General features: G+C 40.4%; 1 protein-coding gene across 2 annotated transcripts in view; it reads right to left on the bottom strand.

Moving 5' to 3' along the window:
• LOC126469586 (uncharacterized) overlaps nucleotides 1–5,560 on the bottom strand; it is a 66,200-nt gene extending 60,640 nt beyond the window's left edge. For both annotated transcript variants that reach the window (XM_050096703.1, XM_050096704.1), the window contains exon 1: nucleotides 4,253–5,560. In XM_050096703.1, the coding sequence (XP_049952660.1) occupies nucleotides 4,283–4,693 (411 nt within the window). In that variant the 5' untranslated portion in view covers nucleotides 4,694–5,560 and the 3' untranslated portion in view covers nucleotides 4,253–4,282. The remainder of the gene's footprint in view (nucleotides 1–4,252) is intronic.
• Between the last annotated feature and the right edge of the window lie 18,815 nt (nucleotides 5,561–24,375).

Genomic DNA, 24,375 nt, shown 5'->3' with positions numbered 1-24,375 from the left:
GTCACATTAGTTTGTTTATTATTAAGTATTTGCATGATTTTTATACTTCATGTTTATAGTTGGGTGCCATGGAAATGTTTGCGAGTAGTGGTTGCTACCTTGATATCTTTCGTGTTGCACCTTGGTACGGCATTATTAGTCAAAGCTGACCAATGATATTGTACACCCTGGTTTATCCTGCTGTACTCCATCAATACATGTGATACAGCTTTGCCAGTAGGCCAAACCGACAATTGCAATGGGTCCATACAATTTCAACAAGCTCGTGTCAAACATTCTTGTACAAGCGGTCCACAGATGAGTAAAATTACTGTTACTACAACTGTGTGCCTACAGCATTTGTGTTCTTATTTTGTGTTTGAAGAACTGTAGGAGACAGACAATTTGGATCTGTGTGTCCCATCAGCAATAAGATACTCAGAGATGGAGCACATGTTTGGAAACAACAACAACAAGGCATCAGCTTTTCAAACACACCAATCTAGCATTTGCTTAAAGTTGATTTAGGGAAGCGTCCGATCCCACCCGTCTGCTTTGACCCATGACGTCACAAATATGGCGGAAACAAAAACAAACACACACACTTTCCACAAGAAGCCTAATGACACTAACGGGACAAGCGCGGGAAATGGGGTGTTTTGGGTGGGGGGCAAACTAAATATAAACAAATTTAGACGCTTTGCATAGCTACAACGTGTAAGTGAAGACAGCCATGCATGAATACCGACCCACCTCCCCAGGGGTCGTAACCCCTGCAACCCATAGAAGATAAAGATGCTTCAGTAGCTGATTAGTGTTTTTTGTCTTTAAAACAAAAAAAAAATCTCACGGGATAGAACGAACAGATCAGAAAGATAAATATAATAAACTAAAACAGAAATTCGAGGAAACAGATAATTAAAATAAGTAATAAGTGTTTTTAAATTAAAAAAAAAATCTCACGAGATAGAACGAACAGATCAGAAAAGTAAATAAAATAAGATAAAACAGAACTGGAGACAGCCACACTCAAACTAAACTCCATGCCGTCATGACGTCACACACGACAACACCCTTACGTCACGGGTCAAAGCCGACGCGTTGGATCGGACGCTTCTGTCGACCCAATATGTAATCCAAACCCAGTTATTTTTATGAGAATTTGGACCATATTACTTTCAAACTTATGTGAAGTCCAAGCACTCACGCCCACTATGATTTTAGTATTGATCAAAAACTAAAATCATAAGAGGACTGAATGCTTGTTAGTCTCTTCTTATATAAAATGTAGTAATACCAAAACTGTACTGATTGCAAAATGTTTTATTTGTGTGCATAGCCGCACAGGATTAGCCGAGCGGTCTAAGGTGCTGCAGTCATGGACTGTGCGACTGGTCCCGGCAGATGTTCGAGTCCTCCCTCAGGCATGGGTGTGTGGGTTTGTACTTAGGATAATTTAGGTTAAGTAGTGTGTAAGCTTAGGGACTGATGACCTTAGCAGGTAAGTCCCATAAGATTTCACACACATTTGAACATTTTTGTGTGCATAAACTCTAAACTAGACTGATTTAATAGTTGCAGCCACAGTACACATTATTATTCACAAGCATTCACAGTGCTTCCCCTCTGCTCTTTAAAGGGTGCTAGTACAGTTCCACAATAATGTCACATTTATTTCTCTTTGTCAAAATCATATTCACTTCATTCAATGCTTCTCTTCAGCATTCAAAACCACTGGCAGTTGAGAACATTTATTCAGCCAGGACAACACATCTTCATGCTTAAAAATGTGCCTTTTTAAAGTACAGTCTTTGGTTGCTGCAGAAGGGAGATTAGGGCACAATATCCTGAGAAAAAATAATGTCCCACAGGACAAAATCAGGGTTAAAAGGAATACAGTCAAGAACTTTCAAGCCTATTGCATCAGAACAGCCTTTTAAAATTATTCCCTGGCATTCAGTAAAACTGTCTTGGAGAATTCATTTGATGATGTACATAAGGTTGTGCAAATATCTTTAAGTGTGATACCCACAAATAACTGATTTTTCTAACAAGATTAAGATCCTGCAGGCTTGTGTTAACCACAAATTCAGATCAGCTTATGGACTTTTCTCACTGGTGGTATGATATACTGGTTTTCTTCAAATAGTTTCTGACTGCAGCAAGATTCTCTTCATAATCACTGACCTGAGAAGAATATTTACAGCACTTCATTTACCCACTTTCATTAACTTGTGCCTACTTAACCATGTGGATATGGTGATGCTATGTGTACAGCCTCATAAGAGCCCAGCATACTGTTCTGGTAGCAATTTCCCCCCAACAGCACTCAATTATGCAGAACTGCCCAACACGTCTTTCTTTCATTGTGACATATTTAAATTTTAACAGATGAAAAATTTCTGCAGAACTAACAGTTATGTAGTCTCTCACCCACCCCCTTGCTATTTTTCATAGTTTACATACCTAAAGCACAACAAAATACATTTTGGTAATTTGTCTATTATGTAATATGGCTTTTTCAGCTCAACTGAATCTACTGATATCAAAAAGGTTCGCTCCATTCAGTAACATAATGATGCAGTGCACAAAGGTATGTGTGTGCAAAAAAGAACAGAACACTGACAATATGTCATCTGCATTTATATTAGGTTTGGAATGTAGGCTGTGGCAACAAACTGATCTGTTGATAGCCTGAGACCCAGGTCAGGTTGGAAAGCGACAATTTGTGGGTTGGCAAAGCCAACAAATGTTAATACAGAATCTTTGATGTCATGGCATATTGATCTGTAGCTAAGGCAAAGGTCTAAGCTAGCTTGAAAGTTGATAGTACATATGCACGTTGTCTAAGCAGCATCTAACCTTTCAGTTAATCCACTTTTTCTATTTTGCAGTTTTATTTATTTATAACAAAAAATATGTTAAATATGTGACAAATGTAAACTTTAGGCAATGACACAAATCAATTTCTGATGACAACCTTTATGTTGTATTCACATTCATTGGTTTCACCAACTATCAATCAAATTTTCATCCTCCAACTAAATAAGATCCTGAGCTACACTACAGCTATATGTCACCACTACTAAGATTTCAAGACAAGACACTACCACACATTAAATGCACATGTACCAACATTCTGATACCTTGTGTCTGTATCCTCACACCACATAACATTTCTAGTATGGTACGTTTGATACAGGGTGTTTACAAATTAGTTGTACTACAGTAACATTTATCTATGAAAAAGGTAAATAATTTACAGAAATGTTCAATACAGCACCGAATGCAAAACATATTGCAGTTTTATTTACAAATTTCAGTGTTACTACCTTTTGTAGTGACACTAATGTCCTATTTGTAATTAGTTTCATGCCAAATCCTATCAAGCAAATCTCTATGTATGGTGACAACTGTGTGTTATTTGTTGTCACACCTCACTAACATTTCCCAGAAGTAGAGGAACAAACACTGCCCTTAACGAAACCCCACACACAGCAGTCTATTGAGGTTAAATCAGGTGATCGTATTAACATTGTTCTGCACTGTCCAGTCTAAGTCAGGACATTCCTACAGAGATAAGTAACAGTTCCAATTTGTAGTATTTGAATACCTTCCACACTGTAACTCTAGGCATATTCTATTCTAAGCTGGTATGTCTCCGTTTACCTGGACTACAAATTTAAGACTGCCAACCTTGTTCAATTGCTGCATCAGATACTGCTGACTGACTGAGCGGCTTCCTGTGCGATACATGGCCAGTTTTGGTGAAATTATTGTACCCATTAATAACAGTTTGTCTTTGAGATGGTGGCTTGCGGTGTTTAGTCCTGAAATATCTCTGAAATCTAGTAGGCCTAGTGGATTTAGATTGATGAAACCATAAACACAGCACATGCTCCACAGCCTTATATGACTCCATGATGACTGTTGCAGTAACTCAATTACACATGTAACCTAGTGGCAACATCAGGAAGGCAGAAATAAAAGTTTACGATACAGTGCGTTTAGTGCTGTTTCGAACACTTCTGTAAGTTATTTAGCCTTTTCACAATACTCTTGCATAACTTATTCATAAACATCCTCTATTTTTTTACTCGTTTATACATTTTAACCCCACCCCAATTAGGCCTAAATGAAAATAAACAAAAACTACTATGTATGAGATGATAAATTCAACAATGAAACTTCTGTGTGTCTCTGATCTACTTTTAATTCAAGCACACACTACAAAGAATCAAAACTTAAAACATGCCACAATGTTGTGACTCACCCGTATGATTCAAATTCCATAACCGAATGTTCAAAGGCCGTCGTCATTGTCATTGCTTGACAGCGGTGACACGGGAGATGGCACACCCACTGCTTCCAATAATATGCTGTCAACCAACTGTTCTGTTGCAGTTTCATCCCAGTCATGTGGAAGACTAGTTTCTGTGATTTTAGAGACATTTGAATTTTCCACTGGGGGTGAAAATTTATTACAGGAGACATTTAATGGGGCATTTTGTTCAAAATCTGGTGCTAAATTACTCTGCTTTTTATCATCTGGGCTGGGTTCAATATGTGCAAACTTGTCTGGCTCTTCTGAGGCAGCAATGGCATTGACATCTTCACTACTACCATTTGTTGTACGAGGAATCTCCTCAGGGTGACCATGGCACTGTGTCGTCTCCCCTAGATGGAGCTGGTTTTCTTTAGAATCACTTGACATTTTTTCCAACAGTGCTGCGTACTTTGAAATTGCCAGAATATATCAACAGTTAATTATTATGGCCTGGCTTATTCGAACACTTTGCACCTAAAATTATGGGTACTTCAAGTACGCGTGTATCCGAAAGTACAATACAGATAATTGCATTCACATAAAAATGTTGCAATCAATCATACTTGCTAAGAGCAACAATATCAACATTATGATCATCATTTATCTTGGGTCGATTTTTAATTTTATTCGCCACCACTTTAAAAATGAGAAACGAAGGCAGTTTACATTTGACAATGACGAGGAGAGAGAATCTGGTACGAGCCTTCTTAAGGAACCATCCTCTTACTTCTATTCAAACAAATAATTTTCCAGCCTTTATATTTTAGTTGCTTTTTTATGGTGGAACATACCTGAGGTTGTATGATTCATGCCTGATGAAAGTCACCAGTTCTCTATTTCGAACTGGGCACGTTTCTTGTAACAAATGCTCCTGCTATTGGAAGCCGTAACGCATTTTCACCTCGTCCAGTGGTGTCTATTTTGCGTCTTTAACTTCGAAATTACGAGAGCCAGCGAATGCAGAGATTCATTTGCAGACAACGCAGCACTGTTTATATAAATATGTTTGCAAGTGTTTGGAGTCGTTTAAAGTTGAAATCTAACTTCGCCGGGAAAACCATTTGACTTTTCATATCTTCTTGGATAATTTAACATGTTCCACCGATAAATATAAATTTGGCAAAAGATTTTTCCAATCCCAACAACAGAACTTTAGCCAGACCACAACACTTCAGTTTTCCCGCAAAAAAAACAACAATGAATGATTGAGATTCATGACAACTCAATCCACCACTACTGTCACTACCTTCCACCTCCCACCTTCTAATCCCTCGTACAACAAAATCGATTACAAGCTTCATTACCAAAGATATTGCACACTAATAGCCAGCGTTGCCAACCCAAAAAGTATTCCTTTTAAGTGAAGTTAAAATTCCAATAATTGTTTATTATTGTCATTTAAGTTCCTAAAAATGAAATTTCGAAGCACTGATAACTTACAAAGAAATTTTCTGTCATCTCCATTGCATATTCTTCTTCTTCTTCGTATTATTATTACTATTCTTGAAGGTATTTTTGTTCTGACGTTGCAACTAGAAAAATGCGTGATTTTTTTTTTTTCGCCAGACGTGTTCCGCTTTATTGAGGTAAAACATCATCATTTCGTTAAGAATAAGTTAATTTGTATATAGGGTGATTTTTGGTTGATTTCTCGTTTACATCGGGAAATGCCGTCTGCTAGCACATCGTCGTTTTCTGCGTTAAACACTCATAATTTTCGTGTAATTTTTAGTTTTTCTGCAGTACTATGCACTAAAATTATCATTTTCTAACGCAGAAAAACAACTATGTGCTAGCAGACGGCATTTCCCGATGTAAGCGAGAAATCAACCGAAAATCACCTTTAAGTACAAATCAACTTATTCTTAACAAACACACATATAAAAGAAATAGCACTCAGAGACGAAAATGCTGTCTGCAATGGCAAACTAACCAACACCTGGCATGTAAATATCATCTGCATACACGGCACTCTTCCAAGATTTTATAATCTTGTTGTAATTGTTGATATAGGCGTTTCGAATAACTAATTTTTAGTCTAACAGCTGCCACATCACACTCTAGAGCTATTTCCTGCATATAATCCACAATTCATACAATTCTTGGTCTCACAAATTACGAAGTTTATACGACTCGCATTTTTGGTTACATGTATTAAGATTATTTATTCATTCCTTCGAGGGATATGTCACTGGTCTGCACACACACACACACACACACACACACACACACACACACACACACACACACAAGACTGCATAAAAACAGTAATAGGTTGCTGTTTTTGTAGTTCTAGAAGCTGCGAAAGTGTACTTGCCGACCACGGTTTTGACTTTTTTCATAAATAAAATAAAAACACGTTGAAACCGAATGGGGTACTGGAACAATGACTGTACGATAACTGCGACAGAATGCTCGTGTTTCGCAATATTGCTGCCACGGAGCAGTAGTCGTAGGGAAGTGGTGCAACAAAGTACAACCAAGTTGAACTTTCTGTGGTGTTACAAAAGTCGCGTCTCCTAAGTTGCGCCACCTAAAACTGAGAGTTCACACATGCAACTGCAGTACCGGTATGCTACCAGCTGTGGTGACACATTTGTTGCGTGTGTGAACCCGGCTTAAGATCAAAAGATGATGCAGTCAACCGCGCATTATTAATAATACACACGAGAAAGTTTCAATTTTAATCGACATCGTCGGTGTTTTTGATATCTGTCGGTGGCCTGTGTGGTTCGCTAGGTTGAGTGAGATGCAACTATGAACTGCCCTGTATAACAGCTTAATAGATTACTACAAAAATGGAAGAGCAGAGTGGGAAGCCGGAAACCAGAAAATAGTCATGAACGTAAGGAAAGGATGGACGCAAGGCTCAATCTGTGGAACAATATTTTGGGACATTGCTATCGAGCCACTCTTAAACAACGTGGGTGGAGATGACAGGGGGTTGTTAGGTGTCGTATCAGCAAACTCACGGGTACACCCAGAGAACAAAACCACATAACTTCTCATATGTATAAGTAATTGGTGTAGCCAATACAAACTCAAAATAGCTGCAAAGAAAACAGTAAATCTATTGCTCAAAGGGGCATTGAAACGGAACCCAGTTATTAAATTGAATAACATTAACATAAAGAGGAAACAAGTAACTCTATATTTAGGAATATATATTGACAAACGACTTACTTTCCATCTACACATCAGACTCGTAATTGACAAAGCGACGAAACTGATGCACAAAGTTGCAAGGATAAACACCATACAATACTAGCTATGTTTGAGGACGCTACAAACGTATCACACAGTTCTCTTGGAAGCCATAGCGCACTGAGGTGACAAACGTCATGGGATAGAGATATGCACACATACAGATAGCGGTAGTATCACATAAACAAGATATAAAATGGCACTACACTGGTGGAGCTTTCATTTTTACTCAGGTGATTCATGTGAATAGGTTTCCAACGTGATTGTGTAAGTACAACAGGAATTAATAGACTCTGAACGCGGAATGGTAGCTGGAGCTAGACGCATGACACATTCCATTTCGGAAACTGTTAGGGAATTCAGTATTCTGCAATCCACGCTGTCAAGAGGGTGCCGAGAGTACCAAATTCCAGGCATTACCTCTCACCACGGACAACGCAGTGGACGAGAGCCGTCACTTATTGACCGAGAGCAGTGCGTTTGCGTAGAGTTGTCAGTGGTAAGCCGGCCGAAGTGACCGAGCAGTTCTAGACGCTACAGTGTGGAGCCGTGCGACCGCTACGGTCGCAGGTTCGAATCCTGCCTCGGGCATGGATGTGTGTGATGTCCTTAGGTTAGTTAGGTTTAAGTAGTTCTAAGTTCTAGGGGACTGATGACCTCAGAAGTTAAGTCCCATAGTGCTCAGAGCCATTTGAACCATTTTTGTCAGTGGTAACAAACAAGCAACGCTGAGTGAAATAACTGCAGAAATCAATGTGGGACGTACGATGAATGTAAACGTTAGGGCAATGCGGCGAAAATAATGGGCTGTGGCAGCAGAGGCCCTATGCGAGTTTCTTTGATAATATCAGGACATTGCTTGCAGCGCCATGCCTGGGCTCGTGACCATATCGGTTGGATTTTACAAGACTGGAAAACCTTGGCATGGTCAGATGAGTTCCGGTTTCAGTTGGTAAGATCTGATGGTAGGATTCGCGTGTGGCGCAAACGCCCCAAAGCCATGGACCCAAGTTGTCGACAAGGTACCGTGCAAGCTTTGTAAGGTGGCTATAATTTCGCACCTTACAAGCACTCATCCACATACTTTGCCGTGAACTACAACCACAATTAGGTATCATTTGATAGCTTGTACATCGTATATATGAATATTTAAAGGAGACTGACATTGTCATTTACACCTTGTAAACAATTGCGAACGCTTATTGCATGAAAGGTGATGGAGTGTCTTTATTAACAGAACAGCGTAATGAATGATTGTCTATACTAGTAGAGGTTGGAACGCCAGTGGAGATGAAACGGCAGGCAGAGCTCAAGCTCTGTGTGGAAGGCCTGCACAGGTGTTAGTCCTGCTTAAAAACAGGAAGTAGCTAGACAGACATCGTGGCACCTGAGCTCTGGAGCATAATAGGGTGACGGCCGGCCGCTATTGTAGTAGGACCGAAATGATAACCGGGAACTCTGCAAATCTTGGACGCAGGTAAGAGGAACGAAGAAGCGGCACCTCGGAAACCACGCAGACTGGGTTATTTCTAAGGATTTTTACTCAGAAGCGTACCATTGTACGAATATAGGTTTTTCCTCACAAACTTTCCGCGCTGGACGACAGAAGACTAAAATATGGTTTGTCGGCGTTTGGAAGAATCTGTAGAGAGGGAGAATATTCCGTGGTTTCGGGAATATGGTTCGTTTTCGGAATTACGAGGATGGGAAGTCGAGCCTTGCTGGGAAGCCAGTAGTGGAGAGACGAGGTCTTCCGTTTTTGACCGCCCGTGTGTGACGGTCGCTCGGTATCAGCTTTGTTGGTTCATACGGACTTGCTGTCTTTGCTCTCAGGAGAGTTAATAGTTAGAACAGTTAGGCACTGTACTGTTGCGAACATATACGATTCTGGACTTCACCTCCAGACTGGAAGTCGTCGTTGAGTACGCAGCGTTCAGTAATTGAGAGCACTTCTTCTGCCTATTCTTACGTTGAAACGTTATCTGAACTCCGTCCTTGTGGCTGGGAGTTCGCGTTTCTCGTCTTTAGGACGGAGAAAGGAGAAGACAGTATTAGAGTATATTAGTCAGAGGACCGCCTTCTGCCGTCTTAGTGTTTGAAAGAGTTTATTTGTGGCTGGAGTTCTTCCATCGTTGCAGATGAGTACGAGAACCATCACTTCGACACAGCGGACACAGTACATATGGTGATATCGCAAATTGCTTCAGCTTATTAGGGCTATAAAGCTAAACAGCTGTGATCACGTTAGTTTATTTCCACTGAGGTTCCACACCACCGTAGATTATCTTTTACCCCTTTCGTGAGCCGTCGGAAACATGCTTCCCACTACAATGAACTCGCTCCTAGTCTTGTGGGATTCACAGTTCCCACCTCTGTACGGTGCTACCACCTAGTGAACAGTATAGGGTACTACTTCCAATTGGAAGTTCCCGCCGTTTTTGCTGTACCTTCGCGCAGAGGCATTGTATAGGTGAGTGTTGCTCTGTAGAGGAGCCTTTCAGTGCTGTTTGCGTGACATTTTGTGATTTTTTCCTCAAAGCTGTAGTATAAAGTAAATACTTTTGATTTACCCAAATTTATGAAGGAAAACGTAAAATTGGAACGAGGAGAATTCCAGTTTGAAACAAAAGGAGCCATTTCTGCAGTAAAATGGATGGATAACCGTCCAGTCGCTTTCCTGTCCTCAATTTATGACCCATGAGAAACAGCCACAGTGAAAAGGAAAAACAAGGATGGTACTAGTACAGAGGTTTCTTGTCCTGAAGTTGTGGCAGAATACAACAAAATAATGGGTGGTGTCGATAAGTTTGATCAATTACGAGAAAGGTGTGCTATTGGCAGACGTTCTGTAAAATGGTGGCACATAATATTTTATTTCCTGGTGGACGCTGCTGCAGTGAACAGTTTTATCCTGTAGAAAATAAGTAAAAGAGAAAGTGGACAGCATGATCAGCTCACATACAGGATCCATTTAGCCAGACAGTTTATCGCTGGCTGCTCATCCCAAAAAAAGCATGGACAAAAACCTGTCTTTCTGGCAAAAAGGGGTAAAGTACCTGAAGATTTTCGTCATGTGGCTGTAGGGGAGCATCAACCCATTTTAGGAGAAACCTACTGGACGTGCCGTCATTGTAGTACCAAAGCTGAGGAAAAGAGCACTCACTGTGTTTGTACATATTGTCAAATACCCCTTTGCATAGACCCATGTTGCAGTGCTGCAGTGAACAGTTTTATCCTGTAGAAAATAAGTAAAAGAGAAAGTGGACAGCATGATCAGCTCACATACAGGATCCATTTAGCCAGACAGTTTATCGCTGGCTTCTCATCCCAAAAGAGGCATGGACAAAAACCTGTCTTTCTGGCAAAAAGGGGTAAAGTACCTGAAGATTTTCGTCATGTGGCTGTAGGGGAGCATCAACCCATTTTAGGAGAAACCTACTGGACGTGCCATCATTGTAGTACCAAAGCTGAGGAAAAGAGCACTCACTGTGTTTGTACATATTGTCAAATACCCCTTTGCATAGACCCATGTTTCAGAAAATTTCATGCCAAGTAATTGTGAACAATCATTGTAACAAGAGAAGTAAATTTATCAAATAAATATGACATATATTGAAAAAGTTCCCACCTTGTTGTGTGACCTCACTTTCACAGTTGGAGCAAATTTGATATTCTGTATGATAAATATACCTATCTGTTAACTACTATCTGCTCTCCATTCATTAAAAAAAAACTGGTCAATAATTGTGCCCACGAAAAGGTTAAAGTAGTGTCTTCTAGTGTTTGGTACGTAGATGATGTCAGTCATTTCACGTTGTTGATATTACATCGCGCAGTCATAATAAGGGGCAGAGTTGGGCAATTTATTAATAATTTTAGTTAGGAAATATAGACAATTGTACTTAAAGGGCTGATTTTAATCTATAATAAATATATATTGAACAACAACATTTATCATTTAGTAGTATTAGTTGCCTTCATCACACATTTATGTTTAGATTGTAATTTATATGTCAAAAGAGAATGAAGAGATCCTAAGATCTGCTTCAGGGAGTAGTCAGACAGGGCCAAATCATCGTTTTAGTATTTTTTTCTGTTGCTCACATTCATTTAACACCCACCTGGAGTAGCATCATGGAGCCTCATAATGGAGTGAGATGTGTTTACATGGAATGGACAGGGTCTTATGGTCAAACTTAACCGATCATTGACTGGAAATGATTATTCTCAGTTCCTTGGAGACAGTTTGCAGCCATTCATGGACTTCATGTTCCCAAACAACGATGGAATTTTTATGGATGACAATGCGCCATGTCACCGTTCCACGATTCTTTGCAATTGGTTTGAAGAACATTCTGGACAGTTCGAGCAAATGATTTGACCACCCAGATTGCTTGACATGAATCCCATCGAACATTTGTGGGACATAATCGAGCGGTCAGTTCGTGCACAAAACCCTACCCTGCAACACTTTTGCAATAATGAACGGCTATAGAAGCTGGGTGGCTTAGTGTTACTGCAGGGAACTTCCAAAGACTTGTTCAGTCCATGCCACATCGAGTTGCTGCACTATGCTGGGCATAAGAGGTCTGACACGATATTAAGAAGTATCCCATGACTTTCATCTAACAGTGTATGCTTTGCATCAAGTGCATGAGCTAATGTCCGTGTCTAGTGACCTATATGAACCTGGTAAAGTGAGGACAGAGGAGCGTACTACTCAGAATGCTGAGTGCTTTCGGCACTGCATCAGTAGAAGCCTTGTGTCTGATTCTGGAGACTTGCCCCATTGACATCACTGTCCACCACCGAGCGGTGGCATACTGGGTAAAGAATGGAAGACGTGACAAGGTTCGTGAAATATCAGGAGAAAAAATTGTAGACATGCATTAATTGAACAGGTGGCGCCTTGACACATGGCATCGAGAGCGGGAGATGTCTGAAAAAGGCCATCACATTTTCTCCTTCTTTGACAAAAACTAAAGCATGCCGATCCTATTCGTGGCATGATTCAGTTTTTGACCGGCCACAGACCGTACCCAGCATATTTTAACCTCATGGGCCTCAGCCAGAGTACTACTTGCACACGTGGAGCATTACATTGCAACTCCTTCATATGTGTAAGGTCTGTAACAAAGTACAGTGATGTCAAAGAAATGTCATGAGACCCAGACAAACGGTGTGCTCTAGGTAACATTGCTGATAAAGTTTCAAGAACACTGCACAACATGTGTAGACAAGAAAATCCATATGACAGATCTCGAACAGACACACAACAAACACGAGAACAGAATCCTTGGCAGGACACAAACTGAGACAGGCAAAAACACTGATGTAGATGTAGACACATAAAATGACACTAACACAACAACATTGGGCACAAGACTCATAACATAAGGAGTATAACACCTAGAATAGGTAAATCAGATAATTATAAGAAAAGCAGACATTGATTCATGTATCAAAAAGTGCTCTTTAACTATGATAACTAAATAAGGTAAAGGAAAATGACAAATATAAGCAACGATACAATAATTACATCTAAGCAATACACCATACGTGAGGTGTGAAGTTTTAAGTTCCAAGGCTTCCATCCTGCCTATGGCACTGGTTAAGGGAAATAGTATCATTGACATAAACATGCAACAGAGCAGCACACAAACAACATGTAGAACTATGTCTATATATAGGTTGGTTTGTGGGGGTTGAAGGGACCAGACTACAAAGGCCATCGGTCCTGTCTATATACAGGGTGTGTCAAAAAAATGTATACACACTTTGAAGCGTCATAGAAAATTTATTTCCCGTTCTACAATGTTAAATTTCTGGAAATGGAAAGCTTAAAGTCCAATTGGAAAAATAAATGTACTTTGCAAATGTGATTAATGTTCAAACTGGTGGCCTTCAGCATCAATACATTTCTGGGTACAAGTCACCACAGATTCCGTACATCGTACCAAAGTGTCCAATGAGATTTCTGTGCTCACTGCCAGAATCTCATTCCAATGTGTGTCCAGGTTACGTGGTTTACGTTTGTACACCTCATCTTTTACTGTGCCCCATAAGAAGAAATCCAGCGGCGTGAGGTCTGGAGAGCGTGCAGGAAACTCGATTGGTCCCCTGCGTCCTATCCACTGGCCTGGCACATTGTGATCCAGGTATGTTCGTACGTCCCTATGATAGTGTGGCAGGGTGCCATCGTGTTGGAAATAAAACTCATCATTACCGTATAATGCACGAATGGCAGGGAATATGGAGTCAGCAAGCATTGTTAGGTACATTTCTCCATAAACAGTACCTTCAAAGCAGAAAGGCCCAATGAGTCCCTCGCAGACAAACCACACCACACATTTACACCAGGCAAATTCACAGTCTTTTCAACTGTAATGTGAGGATTATCTTCAGCCCAGTACACACCATTGTGCCTATTGACAGTTCCATTGAGTCTGAATTGGGCTTCATCCGACCAAATTATGCTACCCATAAATCCCAGTTTACGTCTCACCATCTCCTGAACCCATTCACAAAATTCTAACTTTCGATCTGGATCGTCGTCACTTAGCTGTCGCACCAGCCTTGGAATGTACACACAAAATTTGCCTTTCTTCAGGATGTGTAGCACACTACAAGCACTTACATTTCTCTCACATGCCGCTTGCCTTGAGGATTTTTGAGGCGAACGCTAAAAAACACTTCCAAGAGCGCAGTTGTGGAATCATCACTTGTAGCTGTACGAGGTCGCCCTGATCGACTTTTACGCACATCTCACAGTCTTCCATGAATTTCCAATTTGTCTCATAGACGTGTAATTGTTAACCTTGAAGGTGGTTTTGTACCATACTCACTTCTCCACAGTCTTCGAACCGCAGCTACATTCTCAAACTTCCAGTATCACTTAATTATCCGCTTCGGCGCTTCAAAACTCAAACGCACGTCCGCCATGTTGCAGTTACTTCCTTGCCACTGCTGCCACCTGTTGAAGAAACATAACATTACTTTCTCACAGATATTTAACCTTGTAGAACGGGAAATAAATTGTCTATGACAGTTCAAAGTGTGTATACATTTTTTTGACACACCCTGTGTATAACAGCACAAATAGTGCAGTGGGTATGCCCCGCATAAGCACTTAAAAGATATAACAAACAGTACTAGTTCTTAGACAGTCGAAACAAATACATACAGAGTCACTCATGCTGTATTTCATTTATTAGTATAAGATGACATAATTTTGTATGCTTCCTCCATTGAGACAGGCTCAATATTTCTGGCAAGCCCCTCACAAATAGAACAGCAACAACACGAACCATAACTTATATGTTATATTTTGTTTTAACAGTAAAAGAAAATTTGCAGCTTGTCCCTTTCTATATTTCTATTATTTTCTTCTAAATTACTAACATTTACTATTTTTACTCTCCATTTCCTACAACTAATTTAATTTTCTTTGTAACTCATTGTTATTACCCTTGTTTTATTGCTCAAAACAAATTTTGCTGGCAATGTAGAACAAGCTGGCAATGTGGAACAAAGTACTGTTACAGGTGAAATTGTATACTGCACGACCTGCTTTTTAAAATATCAGGCAGCATGTCTTTAAATATGCAATAACTGAAATGAAATGTTTCGGAGATAAGTTTTATCAAATTTAGTTGGCTAAATGTCCTTCCCTTCTCTTCATTGGATCATGGTAAATCTAAAAGCATAATAGCCAGATATGTAAGTTCTTGGAAAGGATCTGAGTCACTGGCATCTCCGTATGACCTAACTTCATTCCAGAGTACCACAGCATTGTTTATTTCTTTTCACTAGACAATAGCAAGCTTTGAGCACCGAAAACCAATTTTGTTTACTGTTCAAGCGCATTTCCTGAGCCAACGACAAAACGCGGAAAACAGTTTCAAAACCGGATATCCAACGTGTATTGCACTTCTGAACTATTTTCAGTAGATTACCTCTGTCATGTATTGCACTGAATAACTTTCTATAAGCAATTTGACGAGATAAAGACATGGGAAACCAAGAATACGTTTCTGACAACAAAAACTCCAAATTATGGGGCAGCAGAAGATACCGTCAGCTGCTCGGAATGGCAGACACAATGAACTAAGACAAGATGAAGAACTTCTCTTTTCAAATGCCGATACACACCATTATTGATGCTTACCGTAACTGTTGCATTGTCAGTATCCAAACTGCGCTTTAAATGAATGTTGTAGGCGTACTCATCAATCAAAGATTTCAGACCATTAGTTATTGCAATTGCCTTGCTTTCTTCTTGCTTTATCATATCCAAGAATGAGGAAAGAATGCGACCTTGGGCTTCAGAAAAGTATACCACACACGTAGCTAACAGTTTACTGACACTAATGTCTGTAGATTCATTTAGAAGTACACTGAAATATCGGTAACCTATACCCTTTTTCGGGCTGGCATCGAAATGTTGGCAAAAAATATTTTTAATCAACACAACTACACATGCTTTTTTCCAAGCGCATGTGAGAGACATGGTCAGCACCTTTAAAATACCGCTTTGAAAGGCAGTGGGTGTTATCCACAGATATTATTGCGCAATGGTTAGCAACAAATGAACTTAATGCGGCATGTGCAACAGAAATTGCATTGGAATGCCCAACCGCTGGTGAACCTAGTCTCAACTGCCCCTGTGAATGGTAGGATGCTTCAGCTTTTACTTGCTGTTTTGAATGATTTAATAAATTCGACGAACACGAATTTAAATCCACTGGCGAAATCGACATCGTGCGCATGAAAGATCGGTGGGGAGCTCAAATTGCCAGTCTTTAAATTGTTTGTTGCTAAGCCACTTGTTTCTTAACTTTTGACTGTATTTTTTGTCCTTTTGCTACGGCATTTTGATGACGTAAAAATACGTAAGTAAAGAAAATCACTGAGTACACCGCGATCAACTGCACCATGAAGATGAACATTTTAATTTCATGCACTGTACTGACAAGAAGGCCACACTTCGGTCCAGGTTAACTTGTAAACGCGATGCTAAAAGCAAAGAAGATTGATAAGGATTGTTCTGTAAAAATATCGAAATCTGATCATTAAACTTTAGGCAACAAGCACATGAATGATACGAAGTAGGGGATGCTGAATTGCATTCTCACAGTTTTGTCGTAAGAGCTTATAGGAGAAGGAAGTCAAAGCATTGAAAAGTATTCTGATCCATTTGTTATTTTTTGCCCTTATGAGTTCTCATAGTACAAACCCGAGAGGAAAGCAGAAGCATACTATTTTTAGTACCATTATGACTTTGGCCGAATCGCATTACGATAATCATGCATATAAACACACGCCTTGCAGGGCAAGTTGGTATGTATAGATTATGTCACGTTTCATAAGTCTTGTGTAATGTGCCCGTTTCATTGAAATGCATGTGTGGGAAGAAGGGAGGTTAAATTGCAGTCCCATAGTTTAATCGTAAGAGTTAGGTGGAGTCATATCGTTGCCACTTTTGGATTTTTTACACTAAATATAGTTTCTAATTGTATAATGGAAACACTGAATTAAACAGTAAAATACTGTTGCAGACAACAATCCATAAATCCGTTGATCGCTAAATGCAAAATTTCACCGTCACATTTAGTAGAAATTCCGTTAACTTGACAATCCTGCTTATTACTTCACACGCAAAAACAACTCAGGTTTTTTTTATTGTCCTTCCAGCTGGCATGCCACTGTGCAAATAGAGTGCTTCCGCTGGCAAGTCGACAGTCAGAAGAGGTCTTTGCACTATGTCTGTGCAAGATTTTGAAGCCTATGGAAACCTGGCTGACTCTCAGCCTCGAACTGTTTAATACTGAAACGGTGGTATCTGCAATAAGGACAGTGACAGTTGTACAATACAGCTTTCAGTCAGGGTTTTCATGTATTTTAGGGAGAGAAACCTCATACAAATATTAATCTACATCTACAGCTACACTCTGCAAACCACTGTGAAGTGCATGACAGAGGGTACGTCCCATTGTACCAGTTATTTTGATTTCTTCTCATTCCCTTCACATATTGAGCGCGGGAAGAATGATTGTTTAAATACCACTGTGTGTGTTCCAATCAATCTAATATTGTTCTCACGATCCCTACGTAAGCAATAAGTAAGGGGTTGTAGCATATTCCTAGAATCACCATTTAAAGCTGTTTCTTGAAACCTTGTAAGTAATCTTTCTTGTGATAGTTTACACCTGTCTTCAAGAATCCGCCAGTTCAGTTTCTTCAACTCTCCCACAGGTCAAACAAACCTGTTGCCATATGTGTTGCCCTTCTCTGTATGTGTTCAGTATCCCCTATACTCCTATTTGGTACGGGTCTCACAAATTTGAGGAATACTCTAGAATGGGTCGCTCAAGTGATCTATAAGCAATCTCCTTTAAGGACTGATTGAATTTTCCCAGTATTTACCAATAAAGTGATGCCTGTCATCTACTTTATCCACGACTGAGTTTATGTTCAAATGGTTCAAATGGCTCTAAGCACTATGGGACTTAACATCTGAGGTCATCAGTCCCCTAGACTTAGAACTACTTAAACCAAACTAACCTAAGGACATCACACACATCCATGCCCGAGGCAGGATTCGAACCTGCGACCGTAGAAGCTGAGTGGTTCTGGACTGAAGCGCCTAGAACCGCTTGACCACAGCGACCAGCTGAGTTTATGTGATAATTCCGTTTCATACCACTACAAAATATTACTTCCAGGCATTTTTAGGTGTCGGCTGATTCCAGCTGTGACTCATAGTTATTATAAGATTCAGCATGTTTTCGTTCTGTGAAGTGCACAATTTCTGAAAATTTAAAACAGGCTGCCAATATCTGCTATGAAATCTTATCAATATCTGATTGAATATTTATGCAACTTCTTTCAGGGAGAACTTCACTACAGATAACTGCATCCTCTACTATTAACATTGTCTGCCAGGTCATTGATATACAACATGAACAGCAACGGTACCAACACGCTTCTCTGGGACACACCCGAAATGACTTCTACATTAGACGATTACTCTCCATCCAAGATAACATGCTGCATTATCTCTACCAAAAAATCCTCACTCCAGTCACAAATTTCGCTTGATACCCCATATTATCGTACTTTTGACAATAAGCGTAGTAAGCGTTTTTCCGAAATCAAGAAATACAGCATCTACCTGACTGCCTTGATCCAAAGCTTTCATTATGTCATGTGAGAAAAGTGCAGGTTAGGTTTCATGTGATCAGTGTTTTCGGAGGCTGGCACTGAGGAGTCATTCTGATAGAGATTCCTCAGTGTGTTTCAGCCCAGAATATGTTCCAAGATTCTACAACAAATCGATGTCAAGAATACTGGATGGTAGATTTTTGGATCACTTGGAGGAGGAGATTAGTGTTGAACGTTCCATCGATAGCAAGATCATTAGAGATGGTGCGCAAGCTCCGTTTAGGGAAGGGTGGGGAAGGAAGTCGGCTGTGCCCTTCCAAAGGAACCATCTCGGCATTTGCCGGAAGTGATTTAGGGAAATCACAGAAAACCTAAATCAAGATGGCCGGAAGCAGGTTTGAGCTGGCGTCCTTCCGAATGCAAGTCCAATGTGCTAACCACTGCGCTACCTCGCTCATTACTACTACCTTTCTTGTAAACGGGTGTGACCTGTGAATTCTTCCAACTACTGCGCACTGTCTTTCTTTTGTTCGAGGGATCCACTATAGATTTTAGTTAGAATAGGGGATAACTCAGCTGCAAAATCAGTATATAATCTGACAGAAATTCCATTGGCCATTGGAGCTTTGTTGAATATTAACGATTTCAGCTGTTTTTCAACAATACCACTGACACTAATACTTCACTCATGTTTTCAGTGGTACGAGTATTAAATTGGGGCAATTTTCCTGGGTTCTGCTTTGTAATTGAACATTTGAAAACCGAGTTAAGCATTTCAGCTTTTGATTTGCTACCTTCAGTTCCAATTCCTGCCTCATTAGCGAGGTGGGGCGCTAACTTTGGTGCCACTAACAACCTTACAGCAATAAATAAGAAATTTCAGTAGTAAATGATGCCTCTATAAACCGTTTGTTTTTTCGTCTGGGTGATTTGTGACAGTACAGAGAGTTACACTATATGATCAAAAGTATCCGGACACCCCCCAAAACATACGTTTTTCATAATGGGTACATTGTGCTGCCACCTACTGCCAGGTACTCCATATCAGCTACCTCAGTAGTCCTTAGACATCGTGAGAGAGCAGAATGGGGAGCTCCGTGGAACTCACGGACTTCGAACGTGGTCAGTTGATTGGGTGTCACTTGTGTCATACGCCCATATGCGAGATTTTCACACTCCTAAACATCCCTAGGTCCACTGTTTCCGATGTGATAGTGAAATGGAAATGTGAAAGGACGCCTACAGCACAAAAGCGTACAGGCCGACTTCGTCTGTTGACTGACAGAGAGTTGAAGAAGGTCGTAATGTGTAATAGGCAGACATCTATCACACAGGAATTCCAGACTGCATCAGGATCCACAGCAAGTACTATGACAGTTAGGCGGGAGGTGAAAAAACTTGGATTTCATGGTCGAGTGGCTGCTCATAAGCCACACATCACGCCAGTGAATGCCAAACGACGCCTCGCTTGGTGTAAGGAGCGTAAACATTGGACGATTGAACCGTGAAAAAACGTTGTGTTGAGTGACGAATCACGGTACACAATGTGGCGATCCGATAGCAGGGTGTAGATGTGGCGAATGCCCGGTGAACTTCATCTGCCAGCGTGTGTAGTGCCAACAGTAAAATTCGGAGTAGTGGTGTTTTGGTGTGGTCGTGTTTTTCATGGAGGGGGCTTGCACCCCTTGTTTTTTTGCGTGGCACTATCACAGTACAGGCTTACATTGCTGTTTTGAGCACCTTCTTGCTTCCCACTGTTGAAGAGCAATTTGGGGATGGCGATTGCATATTTCAACAAGATTGAGAACCTGTTCATAATGCACGGCCTGTGGTGGAGTGGTTACACGACAATAACATCCCTGTAATAGACTGGCCTGCATAGAGTCCTGACATGAATCATACAGAACACCTTTGGGATGTTTTGTAAAAAATGGTTCTGAGGACTATGGTACTTAACATCTGAGGTCATCAGACCCCTAGAACTTAGAACTACTTAAACCTAACTAACCTAAGGACATCACACACATCCATGCCCAAGGCAGGATTCGAACCTGTGACCGCAGCAGTCGCGCGGTTCCGGACTAGAGCGCCTAGAACCTCATGGCCACCGCGGCCGGCGATGTTTTGTAACGCCGACTTCGTGCCAGGCCCTATCAACCATCATCGGTACCTCTCCTCTGTGCAGCACTCTATGAAGAATGGGCTGCTATTCCCCAAGAAACCTTCCAACACCTGATTGAACGTACGCCTGCGAGAGTGGAAGCTGTCATCAAGGCTAAGGGTGGGCGAACACCATATTGAACTCCAGCATTACTGATGGAGGGCGCCACGCACTTGGAAATCATTTTCAGCCAGGTTTCCAGATACTTTTGATCACATAGTGTACTTATCAGTTGTTAAGTCCTATTGCTTTTAAGGCGTCTAACGGCCACATATTGTTGTTTAAGGCAGACTGCTCCACTGAACAACACTAGTCATGGGTTGGGTTGCTTGGGGGAAGAGACCAAACAGCGAGGTCATCGGTCTCATCGGGTTAGCGAAGGACGGGGAGGGAAGTCGGCCGTGCCCTTTGAAAGGAACCATCCCAGCATTTGCCTGGAGCGATTTAGGGAAATCACAGAGAACTTAAAGCAGGATGGCCGGACGCGGGATTGAGCTGTCATCCTCCCGAATGAGAGTACAATGTGCTAACCACTGCGCCACCCCGCCCAGTACTAGTCATGGAACAAGGGTACGTATAAACGTATGAGATACAGTGTATCGAGCTTTTAATTGTTGTATATGTTCATCTTGTTTCTGTACAACGTGTTATTGTAATTATTATAGGAATATTACTTCTAATTTCTTTTGTTTACTGGATTGATTCTGATGATGCCTGTGGCTGAAACGTGTTAAGTTGTAATTTAAAAGAATAAAGATATAAATAGCTTCCACGACGGACAATTATATTGACTAGTCATAATAACTGCGGACTCGTACAATTATTTTATGTCATGTATAGACTATAATATACAGGATGGGTCAATATTCATGTACTCGGGTGCTGCAACATGTTTCCTTGCAATCTAACAGAACAAAAACGTTTGTAATAGAATTTTGTCTCCTGTATATTTTCGGTACAAAATGGATGTCAAAGAAAGGCAGCCTGGCGATGCTGTAATCAAATTTATGTTATATATCTTGATTTAATACCATGTAACTGGGCTGGACAGTTAGTGCAGCTGCAGTCTTGTGTTAGAAGTTGAGAGGTCAGTTCCAGGTCTAGGTGTAATTTTTTTATTTTCTAGTTTTATACTGCTTTATACTGCATTTTTTCGTTTTGTGATTCACAATTCACATTTCTGAACATTTAAAGCAAGTTACTGATCTTTGCATCACTCCGAAATCTTATCAAGATCTACCTGAATATTTATGCAGCTTCTTTCAGGCATTAATCCACTAAAGATAACTGCATCATCTGCAGAGAGTTAGAGGTTACTATTAACATTGTTCGTAACGTCATTAATATACAACTTGAGCAGCAAGGGCTTCAACACACTTCCCTGCGGGACACCTGAACTTACTTCTATATCTGACGATGACCAACCATCCGAGATAACGGGCTGCATTCTCCCCACCAAAAAATCCTTAGTCCAGTCACAAATTTCGCTTAATACCCCATATGATCGTACTTTTGATAATAGATGTAGATGTGGTACTTAGTCAAATGCTTTTTGGAAATCAAAGGAATACCGCATCTACCTGACTGACTTGATCCAAAGCTTTCAGCATGTCATGTGAGACTTCGTTCTATAGCAATTTTGGCAGACTTTACACAAAAATATGCATTTATTTACTACCAGAACAGAAATGTGAATGGAGTCGCTTTTATTATTCCACTTTTAACACCGTATTTTGTCATTAAATGTTTATTCTGTGTTCTTCAATGCACTGCATAATTCCATGCCTTCTTATTCAATGCCTGCATTGCTTCCATTTTCTTCAGTTGTACCCCTTCCCCCAAGGTAGAAAAAAAAGAGTCCATTCCTGTTCTTCTTGGTACATGCCTGCTTCCTTAATCCTAAGTAGTTTCCCTGCAAACATACGGATCACATAGTCATATCATCCTAGTGTATTATTTTGCGCTACTTCACCAATTACATTTGAAGCCAATTTCCAGTATTCCCTCCTGCCATTGCTTCTATCGATTAATACCAGCTACCAAGCTTATCACTTAATGCCCATTAAATTTATTTAGGACATTATATTACCAGTATGTCTAGCAGTACACTTCACAGGTAATACCAGACTTCACTTGGTATGAGAGGAAACCACAGCTGTGACGATACATTTCAGTTGACAGAAACGGGAAAATCCATGTCGAAATGGTTTGTTAATCACGACTAGTTTCGTGACACTGTACTTACATTTTCAGCTAACAAACCATTGACCTAAAGAAGATAGAATAATCATAATTAGACCTACAGTCAGTTCCACAAAAAATGTACCCAGTTATGAAATAAAAGACACTATTATAAATATAATGTTTACATAAAAATACATGTCTTTACTAATTATACAATGCCCAAGAGTTAACCTAATTTCACATTAGCCTTCTCTCCAATAAATCATCCACGTTTGCAACTTCTAAATATCGTTTGACCCACCTTGCAAACGAATGTCTTTGACTTTCTAAGAACCTTAGCAGCAGCTCCATAAGAAAGCTTTGGTCCCTTTGGATGATTTACAAGGAACACTGCCTCGTGATGCTTTAAACAGCAGACGACAAAACGAGACACTCAACTCTCACAGTGTTTATCTGAACACTATGCAAAAGCGCATTGATTACAGATTCGAAAACATTACCAGAGATGTAGCTGCGAGCGTTACATTTAAAATTATGGCGCACACTTCCTGTGGAACTGACTGTGTCTTAAAACACCGAACTGATAACATTATAACAGACATTTGAAGTATACGGACCTTTCAATACCTAACGTCCTTAAAACTCCGTAAAGGTATATAATATAAGTCTCCGACCTTCCAACACGAAACGGGCGTCACAAAGTATGCAACTGTCACGAATAAAATAACCAGGGAAAGACGTAGCCCCAGAAACAAGAATAGTTGAATAAGAATGGGCGTCCTAAACTGAAATCAATTCCAACCCAAAACAAGACTACCGGACATACAGGGGACGTCCTAAACTGAAATCAATTCCAACCCAAAACAAGCCTACTGGACATACAGGGAACGTCCTCAGGTCGTGGCCAGCTACAATACTGTCACATAGACAGAACAAGCAAGCCCCATGGGCGAAAAACGGGAGAACCTACCTAGCAAGATAAGAATTACCAACCGACGCAAGAAGCAATGTCAAAGTGTTAAACTACACCGATATAAATAGACGGATAAACACTGGAAGATAGGAAAACCCATGTACAAACCAGAAAACAGGATAACAGGTGTTAGCAGCATTACAGGTACCTTTTTTTTTCTTGATTGTATTTCAATGCCCCATCTGGGGCGGGCTGGCACCAGCATATGCGCTGCTCTTCAGCCGAAAGACGTTAATCATACAACAGAACACATTTAAAATAACATAAAGAAGAGAATATGGCGTACATCGAAAAAAAGGGGGAACATCATGGAAGAGAACAGACAAAAGGGGGAAGGCGACTGTAAAATGGAGATAAAAACCATAAAAAATATGCGCACGGAAA

This window comes from Schistocerca serialis, chromosome 3, assembly GCF_023864345.2.
Source record: "Schistocerca serialis cubense isolate TAMUIC-IGC-003099 chromosome 3, iqSchSeri2.2, whole genome shotgun sequence".
NCBI classification, from domain to species: Eukaryota; Metazoa; Arthropoda; class Insecta; order Orthoptera; family Acrididae; genus Schistocerca; species Schistocerca serialis.
Note: the sequence above shows the minus strand (reverse complement) of the source record. Positions and strands in the feature narration are given on the sequence as shown.